Below are 11,537 nucleotides of genomic sequence, written 5' to 3'. Positions count from 1 at the left end.
GTTGAATTGAACTGAATTGAATTGAATGAAAACACAGTTCATTCTTCTGTTCTGTCTGTAGTCTGTATGTGGAGCTATGTGTGTGCATGTGCACATATTGGAGTATTACAAACACTCAAAACAGTAGGACTAACCTGGCTCCTATTAAGATAAATTTCGATGTTCCACCTTACAATGATATTTTAAATAGTAGTGTATGTCCAACATTGTGTTTGTCAGGTGGTCTTTCATGTGTCTTTGTGCACAAAGGGACAAACCTTTTTCCAGTTTGTGCTGAAGATCTTCACAGGCTTGTACAGAGCCCTGCTACTCAAGCTGCTAGCCAGGAACAGCATCGGTGTCCGGCCTCGCTAATGCTCTTGAGGCTGAACAGGCGCAAATCCATGCAGCCAAAATCAAAACCTTCTGAAAAGTCTCAGCAGAAGAGTTTAGGGAGAGTTACAGACGCACATTAATGCCCATAGGTTTAGAATGCATGGCATCTGGCATATGAGGAACAGTATATAAATCTGTTCAGATCATTCATAACTGGATCTATACGCCACTCTTTAGGATTCAGCTTGTACTTAATTTTGTGAAGGATCCATTCATATCTAAACATTATCATCATTTAACATGTTTCCCATATTTGTGATACAAGACACGCTAAAAAAAATGTATGATGTCACTTTTTCATGTTTAGGCCAAAAATATCACATGTGAACTTCAAGTTAGTAACTTTATGTTTACACCACCATTAGCTGTGTGGCAGGAACATAGTGAGATCTCCCACCTCATGAGTCTGATAATCGTCTTTGAACCACAGTGACTTGTTTTCCTGAGGCTATGTGCAGACTGCTATAACGTGTGGAAATAATTACCCACAATGTCACCAAATATATCGAGGTGTGATCGTTTGTAGCATCAGGGCAGTCGCTGACCTTCCCAGTTTACTCCACATCTTCGAGTATCAGCCATATTGAAAGTGTCACTTTATGCCTGATGACTATTCACAGCCACCTGTCTCTGTTCGGCGAGAGGAACCCTGTGCTGCCCAGGTTGGCACGTCAGTAGGGTTAGACAGAGTTCATAATCTGCAACTTTTCCAGGTTGTTTCTGTATTGAAGTTTTCCAAAGATTAGCTTTTGCCATTGATTACCAAAGAACAGCATAGCACAATTATCTGGATTCTACAGAACACAAAGCCTCAGTGCCCACCTTATTTAGTAAAATCAAGTATTTATAATGACTTGTGCATTAAAAAATGTTATGCAGCCTGAATTATATTCATATACATATATAATATATTATATTCTGGCTCTCTTTTCTGCACAGACTTTAATTACTGTGAGGTTTCTTCTGTTGAAGACTTCATCAACCCCATTAGCCCAGAATGTTGTAACAGAAACAGCATAAGAAAACTTAAAGGCACAACATGCTATGTGCTATACAACATGCTATATGCTATTCAACAGTGAATATTAAATCATCTGAATTCATGTATTCTTCAGAAACAATATGGCTACAAGCATTTGGAGGCAAAGTACTGTTGTCTATGTTATTGCAGGATAAATACTATGAATGTGGGGGAATTTTAAAATCTATTTTTAATACAAAATATTGGCAAACATAAAATAGTACTGCAACCAAGCATTTGTGCAATACTGATTGTGAGCGGTATTTTTTATAACAGCATTTACTTGAAAGCCTGGTATAAAATGATAGGATGCACTAAACCACAGAGAAATAAATGAGTAAAGAGAGACAGCGCACTTGGTCAAATTGATGGAAATGAAATGCTGACAGCAACACAAAGCATTTTCTCCTTGGCATGCAGACACAACCCCCACAATCAGAGTTGTGTATGATGACAACAAGACATATTGGGCTATAAAGCACAGACAAGTCTCAGCATGGGGGCGGTGAATGATATGGGCTGTTTTTTAGCAAAAACAAATTGCTTTGACCCACTGGGGCAAAAACTGCAAAGGCTCTGATTGGCAACAGGAAGTAAATCAGCCGCCAGGCTGCCAGACAAGGTTAATTGACCATTATCTTTTAATTCTCCTTTTACTAATAATGAGATGGTGCTTCCATACAGTAATAACCTTCAAGGTGTGAATGTCAGTACCTATGTGTCTCCAGGGGTCTGACCGTCACATGTGCGAGGAAAGACTTCTGATTTGACCCTGTGGTCACCTATCAGGGGGTTTCACACCGTCCCATCAGGTGTCAGCAGGGTGGTGTTACATTGAAATACGCAGACACAGGTCAGACTAATTTTAAAATCTTATCTGTGGCGTTGGAGCGCTATCTGTCACACATCACAGTTAAATACACCATCTCCTTCCCCACGTCTCCTAATTCTGACTCAGTGGGAAGAAGGGTCATTTTCAAAGACGCTGTGTCGCTTATGTAAAACTGACTTCACTCTGTAGTGCAGATTAAAGTAAACTAATTAGTCCACGTTGATTGGTCTATCAGCCCCATTGTCTTGTTATTGGTATGTAATCGATCCAGTGAAGTCAGACTAATCAATAGATTTGCAGGAGTCCAAGTGACAGGATCCAGCCAAGGGTGACACAGTCTGAGGTGACTGCTTTTTTATAAACTCTAAAATGTGATGTTAAACACTTATATTGCAGAGGGATGCGATTATTTGCTGATATTATCAAGTTTGCTTATTATCAAGTAGTAAATCTATGCAATTATTCTATTCTGAACAAAATCTCAAATAATTCTCGGTTAGTTCGTCAGTGCTCTCTCACCCTTGACAAAATAACTTGTTTTGCTGTCTGTGAACATCACTGCGCGTAGTAAGGGGGATGTGAGAAAGCCTGTGGAATGCTGAGCTCCTATTGGCTGCTGCTCGCCTGTATAAAGAGCCGCAGTGGCAAATTCAATCAGATCAACTGCGGGCATCCGCCGACAGCCAGACACCGAGTTCACAATCACAGGGGACGATTCTTTCATTCTCTGCAGGAAAAAGCCGCTTTGACACCATTAACGCCATGAAGGAAAGAAGAAATACTCAGCCGCTGGTGGTGAGATGCAAACTAGTTCTTGTGGGAGACGTTCAATGCGGAAAAACGGCGATGTTGCAAGTCTTGGCGAAGGATTGTTATCCAGAGGTATGCTCTAATTTGGCTTAAGCTGCTTTCACAGTGAACACTAAGTGTATGCACATACAAACTGTAAACTGTTCGTACTTTGCGGAGTGTTGAGTTCTCATAAAACGAATGACTACGGCAAAAACACGGCGCCTCTGTTGCAGACAGTAGGCTACAGTTTGCATGCGCATTTTCTACATTTCGTCTTTTTGGTTTATTATACAGGCTGTTCATTGACCCTAATATCTCAGTCGCACATGCGTTTTGCCCGCCTGGTTAGTGAGAATGCGTTCCCTATGAACGAATCCTTCATATTGTCTTTGCATATGCAGAGTGTTTTTGCTGCAGCTGCATTGTTCCAAGTGAAAAATTCCTTTAACTTGAGGACATTTTAGATCTGGCTTGCAATTTGATCGGCATGTTTCAATTATCGAGATAATTCCATTACCTGTAGCTGGCTGACACACACATACACACACACACACCCAAACCCCCACTAATAGCACCCGTGTTGTTAATTGCATCCCAGACCTACGTGCCCACTGTGTTCGAGAACTACACAGCCTGTCTGGAGTTGGAGGAGCAGCGAGTGGAGCTCAGTCTGTGGGACACTTCAGGTAGGTGATCGCCTTTCCCCGGTCTGTCTGGCCTATCGTGGCCTGCAACTGTGCCTGCAGCAGTGAGGGGGTTTGGGGATATTAGGCAGTGAATGTAATGAGCGTCTGTCTCAGCTGAAATGGGAGCTGCGTCTCGAAATTTCATCCTAAGAAAAAGAAAGAAATGTAATGGTCATAATTATGTCCACTGGGAGATAAAGGAGGTAACACTGAGGCTTAAAGGCCTCATGCTCCTTCAGGTGTTTTCATCTATTCCTGATCCTGTGAACACAAACTGCACTTGTTAAACTGCAGAGTCTCAGCTGTCTATTAAATGTTCTCTTTTATCACTGGATGCTTTGTTTGCATCCAACCATGTATTTGCCTAATGTATGTCAGTGGAAACTGGGCAGAAATACAGCGATTTTTCCGCTTCACTCATTGCTGCTGACTTTGTGCATCATATGTTCATTTACACTAAGCGTGAAATAGAGGGTTAATGTGTCAGTGCAGATCTCCTGGGGGATCTGCTGTTTAGTGTGTTGACCTGAATACTGCAAACCCAGGTCTGAAGCACCTGTTTGATTCCTTTTTTGCTCATTGCGTAATGAATGCACAATGGTTTCTCACTCCAGCCCATATTCCTGTCTATCCATACGCACCTCGCTGGTCTACGTGGCTATAAGCAAACTGGCTTGTGTGTGTGGGCCATTTTTTTTCCTGCCTGTCTGCTTACAACAAATCCTTTATGTAACAGACCCACTTGAGATGATGCAGTATTTTCTGTGTTCTCATATTTCTTATCTAAAGCCGGTAATAGGGAAGCAGTGAATGTAATTCCCTCCCCAGCCCAGATCCTGCTTTTTAATCCGAGACTGTGGACCTTTGGTCTGGCCAGCAGGAGTGGGCCCAGTGCCGGGGGATGATGGGCACACCGAGAGGTACCCTGTCGAGCAGGAATGGTTTCTGGAGCAGACAGACAGGAGGCAGCTCAGAAACTCTGGTGACCTGCATTCGCCTCCATATGCTGCCCTGGGTCACCAATTCGAAACACATGATGCAGGGGATTAAGACTGAATAGGACCTCTGGGCCACCCCTACCTACTGACCCAATATGTTTGATTTTCATTCTTTCCTCCTTTCTTTTTTCTCCTTTCTTCATACTTTCACTAGCTTTTCTGTTTCCCATCTAAATGTCCTTAATGCCCATCAACATCATCATCATTATTTTTACTAATTTCCTCCTTATATTGACCCATGTCTTTGTCCACATGAATATTTTTATTAACAGTAGGCTTTAGTTTTTATTTAAAAATTCATTCTCCTGCTGCACTGTGAGAATATCTCCCCCTCATCCCTCTCATTTTTAATAGACGTCTCTCCTGTCAGGCCTCTGGTGATGGATGGAGCCATTTGTTGGTCATACTGTACAGTTTCCACTTCTTACTGTAATTTGCTTTAATTGCACGGTGTAGTGCCGCGGTGCCCAACCACAACAAGAGGGCCTCCTCATTATCCCAACTCTCTTTCATTGACTGGACTGACCTCACCACCGACTCCACATGGCAGGCAGAGTCTTCTCCCAGCTCCACCATGGATTTACAGACCAAAGTCAATGCACCACTTTTAATCAGCCTGGTCTGATCTGACATGAAGGAGGGAGAGAGAACAGCATCCAGTGGCTGTAACTCATAAATAGTGAATAATTAATTTTGTTATGGTGTTAGTGAGTAATTTATTTCAGGTCGAATGATCTCGCCTAAGCCTTTGAGGTTTAGAGGATAGTATGCATATAATTATTTCTTGTATGATGAATAAACTAGATTGATCCAGAATTAACTCTCATGTATCTCATGCTGATGAAACAATCTGGATAATTGTAAAAGAGTGCCATTATTAATACGAAATAATCATGTTAATGGTATATATATATAATGAATTATAATGCATTAAAATGTATAGCAAATATAGAGTAGTATAACTAATAGAAACGTATAGCTAATTTAATTTAGGCTGTGGTGGAGAGATGTTCACAGGAAAAGGTAGAGACCATCCTGGAACACACTGACCATCCCCTCACAACATCCTGATGGAGCAGAGAAGCAGCTGCAGGACTGAACGATACAGGAGACCCTTCATCCCCACTGCCATCAGGCTCTACAGCACCTCAGACAATGGCAGATGACGACTGACTGCTGGCTGACTAATTAACTACAAGGCTACCTGGATTTCCCTTTGGGGATGAATAAAGTTAATCTTATCTTAATTTTATTTAAGTACTAGTCTTAGCAAATGAATTTTATTCGACTGACTGTGTGAATTAATCAGTATTCACTTTTCAACCCTATTTACTCTGAACAATTAATGAGTTTTACCTCTGACTATGACTTTGTGAAGGTTTGAAGACAGTTCTAGTAGCGTACCTTTTTAATTCGCTGCACATCAAAGCTTTGATTTAAATTTTTTAAGCAATCTGTCATTTAACTCAGCTTGAGTGTGATCAGCTCTGACAGTGTCAAGTTACAAAGTGAAGCTTGTTAACGGTTCAGATGTGGTGATGTTCAGGAACAAAGAACCGTCCTCTCTCTCCCTGCAGGGGGCTCGGCTTGTGAAACTGGCATGTGAAACCAGGGGACAACTGTCTGATGCAATGTACTGGGTTTTTTGGGCAGGCTGTGAAGCCTGTAGTTATCAGCTGCAGCAGCAGCGAAGCACCACACCTCCCAGGTGGCTGAGTGTCAGTGGAGGGGCAGGGCTCATCCCCAAATCTGTGAGTCATCCTATCACTGGATCATTAATCTGTCTGACCCCTGCATATCTCTGTTGGAGAGGAGTGTGCTGATGATGAAGACAGGACATGTCACACATACACAGAAATACACTGATTCAGAGTCATTCATGCACCCCTCCCCCATGCGTATGGCTCGTCGTTTAGGCCTTGAAGCCTTCTTCTACCCTGGCCCAATTTCCACCTCAACACTTAGCTGTGGGCACTGCACCATCATGATAGATGGAGCTGAGTTCAGCTGCAGAAATGTAGCTATGCTCTTTTCTTTCCTTCCATTCCTTCAATGTTTCATGTCTCAGAAACTCTCCATCTGTTGTAGAGGCACGCTGTTGAGAAAAAGGAAGATGGGAACATTTGGGCCATGCTTGGGCTCTGCACGTGCACTGATTGGCCTATTCCAGCCATTCACTGGGTTATTGCAATGAAAAGATGGAGTGAAGAGACAGACACTGGTACTTTCATATCAGACTGCAGGGGGTGACGGGTTAATGGCACAGGAAGGCTCTTTGTGATCTCCCTCGGTAGGATACACTCCTGCTTCCCCTCCTCTTTTCTTTCTTTCTTTCTTTTTTTTGCCACAATAGAAACAGCTATTTCTTCCAGGATTAGAAACTGGGTCCTGGAGTGTCGGGAGAGTGCTGCCAAGGCTGCTACTGTACCCACACAGCATGTCGAGGAGCTTCAAACATGGATATTTACATATTCCTATCTTTTCAACAAACATATTTACTTTGTCAAAAACAGAAGATAAAATTGATTTCAGTTGAGGGTTGACTAAGAAAAAAGTTCTTGGACGTCCCCTCTGTCGCTTGTATTTCTTGGTAAGCTAAATAATTTGTCACCTTTAATTGCAAAGACTCTTGGACCCCCTGTGCATTGATTGCTGCATTTAGATCAGTAGCCATTTAATGCAGACTCACAACCAGACTATGTGATAACCCCTTGCAGGAAATTGAAAAGATTTAGAGTGCCAAAGTGATACACACAAACAAACAGTCATCATCCCAGTGGTGCTAATTGTTCTGATTTTAATATGTTTTCACAGTCTGCGCACACAAAGTTGACTCACAGATGAGTGTATCTTTTCTACTCTAGTGTTAGGTGTAAAATGGTGTTGGGGCAATAATGCATTTGCATTGTTAAGGTGATGCAGCCCGTCCTCAGTTGTAATAAATCATCTATTTTAATCAGAGTGTTTTAGTCAATTTGCTATTAAAGAGGAGACGAAAGACACTGTTTTTTCAAAAGGCAGAGAGGTGGTATAATACACCATGCCCCTTTGTTCCTCTGCAGTAATGTGTACTTTCTTCAGGACATTGAGCTCTGAGGAATTTCATCACAGCTTGTCATTATTCCACTCACAGCACCCGGCATCTGGCAAATTCAGGTTTTTCCTTTGATAATGTGGAAAATCATTAAGTATTCATGAAACGGATCTATATGGACACATCCACAGTGCTTTTTGACATGTTTTCTATGCTGTAAATCAGTTAGGATGGTTGTATAAAATCCATTATACATAGTGGTTTGTTATTTGCAGCTATAAGAGGAACATTGAATGCCTTTTGGGATCCACACAGAGCCTAAAGTATACATGTTAATCCAATTTACATGCTCCCCTTCTGTTTTATCTTAACACAGATTGGAATCTGGCTGCTGTCAAACGTAAACAGTGAGCCTGTGTCATTAAAGGTGCTGGTATGTGTGAATGTAAGTGTTTTTATGTGGTGGACGTATGTATGCAGTCCCCAACTCTGCTGCGGAGCAGAGGAATGTCCCCAAGAGCAGGTGGGTGGGCAGTTTGTGGTGTAAAATTATTGATTGGCAGCAAAGGCGAGCCTGCGTTGAGAGGTGGGAGGAACGCCTGATGTAGACGGTGGATTCCAAGGCTGTTGCTGTGGTAACAGAGGGACTGGAGGTATTGCGTGCCGAGCAGAGGATTTTTTGGGGGGTGGGTGGTTTACTTCTGAGCATGAGTGGGAGCGTCTGCCTGCTCTGAGCCCCACCGTTCCACTTGCGTAATCTACTGCAAGAGAAGATCAATGAGGATTTAGGGCTCGATTGTGGTCCTTCCTGTGGAATGCCAGCGCAGGGTATAGGAGCAGGGAAAACAGCGTTTTCAGGGACAGCAAAGTGAGGCTCAGCAGGAGACGTGATGCCAATTGCACATAATCCCTGCTGTATTTTCCTGTTCTGCCTCTGTCGCTCAATCACAATTTTTTGCTCTGACAAACTGTCTGTTGCCATGGCAATCAGTACCTGAAGCAGCATAGAGTAGAGGATTTTTGGCTGAACTCATGAACAATGCAAATTTTTGCCTACACTTGTTTTTTTTTACACCCTTGTTTTTTTTATATAAAAATATACATTTGAGAAAAAAAACCCAAAATCTGCAGCTTTTAAAATATGAAAGACCATTTTCCATTAAACTTCCAGGAACAATAAACCCAGAAGAATTTCTAGAAGAAAAAGAAGATTTCAAAATAGGGCTTCCAAGACTTCTCTAAAACGTTTATCTCACACATCAGACATATTCTGCACCCTTGATAACCCCATCTCTTGCTCAGACAGATTTTAATGGGGTAGGGGCTAATTGATGGCTATGTGCATTAACGGCATTAATGGTCTTTTGTCCCTTCTAAGGTTCTCCATATTACGATAATGTGAGGCCCCTGTGCTACAGTGACTCAGACGCCGTCTTGCTGTGTTTTGACATCAGCCGCCCTGACACTGTAGACAGCAGTCTGAAGAAGGTAATGGGTTCAGCACTTCACTTCAGTCATAATTCTTTTTTTTTTTTTTTTTTTTAGCTCATTGCAATATCTTGAAAGGGATTGAATCTAGGACAATATATTGTATATGTGCAGCTTAATATTTCCAGCACACTAAAGTGCGCACTGAACTTTTGTGTCCACAGTGGAAAACTGAGATCCTAGACTTCTGTCCGAGCACACGTATCCTGCTCATTGGCTGTAAGACCGACCTGCGCACAGATGTCTGCACGCTGATGGAGCTGTCTAATCAGAAACAGACTCCCATTACATATGAGCAGGTGAGACAATAAGTATCACATGTAGTTATTATTGAAAACATGAACAAAAACATATATGACAGACATGTTTTAATAGTACAGTTATGAAACATCTTTCTTTTAAGAATGTTTTTTTAGCTGTATATATGAAGTTATATGTCATAATATCTGTTTGGGTTTGACCATAACATGTCAGTACAGTGACAGTGCAGGAGAAGTCATTGTCAACTAACATTAAGTAATTAAAAAAAATGTTTGGAATTTAAGCTTTTGCCTGAAAACGTGTTGATCATGAAGGAATAGAACATGTTAAGGAGTAGCGCCTTTCATCACTCCATTTATTGCAGGGTTCTGCTATGGCTAAGCAGCTGGGTGCAGAGGCGTATCTTGAGTGCTCAGCATTCACCTCGGAGAAAAGCATCCATAGCGTGTTCCGCACGGCAGCAATGGCCTGCATCAACAAACTGCAGCCTCTCCCAAAACCCAGCCCCACCCGCCGCCTCTCCAAAAGACTTCTCCACTTGCCCAGCAGGTCAGATTTGCTCTCCTCCACCTTCAAGAAGGAGAAGGCCAAGAGCTGCTCGGTCATGTGAGTTGAGACCTCTTGGGTTATAGTTGTCACATGCGACCCTTAGCCCCTGCCTCTTTGGTCTCGGGGAAGGGGGGGTGGGCATGATGGTTTTATCAGGGCTTCCTGCTGAATCCTTCCCTCACCCCCCCATAAACCAAACACCTGTCAGAAGAGGTGGACACCTCGCTGTCCACTTTCTCCTGAACCTTTTAGCGCACATCCTTTTTTTTTCCACTACTGTTTATCTCGCTTTCTAACAAACATGAGTCAACATCATTGAACTTCCATTTTTTTCACTTGTAAACAGTATGCAATTATAATGTTCTTACATCTGTCCGATTTTACGATCTCTAGGCACATGTTGATTTTGTCCAATTTGGAAATGTGCAACATGTGACGTTTAATCTTGTGATGTAAATGCCTCTCAGACATTTCAATGGATATTTTTGTAAGTACAAAAGTAAATCTAGCATGAAACTATCAGGAATTAGCAAAATCCTGTACATCCCTCTAAGTAAGGTGTGTGAGGTGTGAACTAGCTTGTCACTGGTGTCCCCATTCACACCTGTGAGAGATGTAGAGAGAGTAGTGGGACAAACTACAATGAGAGCTGTTACATAGTGAGATGTTCTCATTGTCTCAGTGGTGCTGAGAGCTGGGAGACGAGCTGAGCGCAGGCTGCAGTGCAGACTAAAACAACCTGCATGGATTGTTGATGCATGGTTGTACAGCTCTAAGCAGCGCTGCTCCACAGACTTTAAGTGGACTAAGTGGAGGAGGTTGAAGTGCTGTGTGTGTACAAAATGAGGACACGCAAAATAAAGGGAAGTTTAGCTGGGCTTCCAGTGTCTCTGCTGTCAGCGCTAGACCTTATTTTAAAATATTGCTTTGGTGATGGGACAGACACATTTTAATAGATGAGAGAAGACACTTTTGTTGGTTTGACCTGGAGCATAAACACACATGGTTCAATACTAAGCTGCTGAGTGTTATTTATGAAGCTGTGGCTGGTTATTAATTACAGACATTATTAATGCCGGTCAGTCTTATGAGGCCTATTTAAAAACACAACACCTACCTAATTCAGGCTCACTGCTAATGGGAAAATGTAGTTTTTAGTTTCAAATATTCTTTGGGTGAGATTTGTAGCATTGCATTGTTGACAGTTTTTCAACAATTGTCAAATGATATGCAGTTTTGAAAATGCCTTTCATAACATTTTCCCAGAATTCATTGAAATTCTTTGACGACTGTAACCTGCCTGTGGATTTCTTTCATTTGCGTCAATCCAATGTAGCACTCCAAGCGCGGCTCAACTCTTCCAAGACAACTCTAGTATTTGTGTGTTCGTACACTCCTGTTAATCTGTTGACCTCCAATAAGCAGCACTTATTTCCAGGCTGCAATGACTATGGAGCAAAAATTGGACTCTTTTCTTCGCTTAAATCGTTGCCTTCATGGT

At 42.1% G+C, this 11,537-nt stretch overlaps 1 protein-coding gene across 1 annotated transcript; it reads left to right on the top strand.

Annotated features, from left to right (window-relative positions):
• Positions 1 to 2,975: 2,975 nt before the first annotated feature.
• rnd1b (Rho family GTPase 1b) lies at positions 2,976 to 10,123 on the top strand. Its single transcript, XM_026332912.1, has 5 exons — positions 2,976 to 3,110; positions 3,619 to 3,706; positions 9,117 to 9,226; positions 9,391 to 9,525; positions 9,852 to 10,123. Exons 1-5 carry the CDS (start codon positions 2,991 to 2,993, stop codon positions 10,095 to 10,097), a joined length of 699 nt encoding a protein of 232 aa, XP_026188697.1. The 5' UTR covers positions 2,976 to 2,990; the 3' UTR covers positions 10,098 to 10,123.
• Positions 10,124 to 11,537: the final 1,414 nt, after the last annotated feature.

This window comes from Mastacembelus armatus, chromosome 7, assembly GCF_900324485.2.
Source record: "Mastacembelus armatus chromosome 7, fMasArm1.2, whole genome shotgun sequence".
In the NCBI taxonomy this organism is placed as follows: Eukaryota; Metazoa; Chordata; class Actinopteri; order Synbranchiformes; family Mastacembelidae; genus Mastacembelus; species Mastacembelus armatus.
Note: the sequence above shows the minus strand (reverse complement) of the source record. Positions and strands in the feature narration are given on the sequence as shown.

Coding starts and splice junctions, on each gene's coding strand:
- rnd1b (XM_026332912.1), top strand. CDS start 2,991: ATGAAGGAAAGAAGAAATACTCAGCCGCTGGTGGTGAGATGCAAACTA. Junction 3,111..3,618: donor CGAAGGATTGTTATCCAGAG/GTATGCTCTAAT, acceptor ATTGCATCCCAG/ACCTACGTGCCCACTGTGTT. Junction 3,707..9,116: donor CAGTCTGTGGGACACTTCAG/GTAGGTGATCGC, acceptor GTCCCTTCTAAG/GTTCTCCATATTACGATAAT.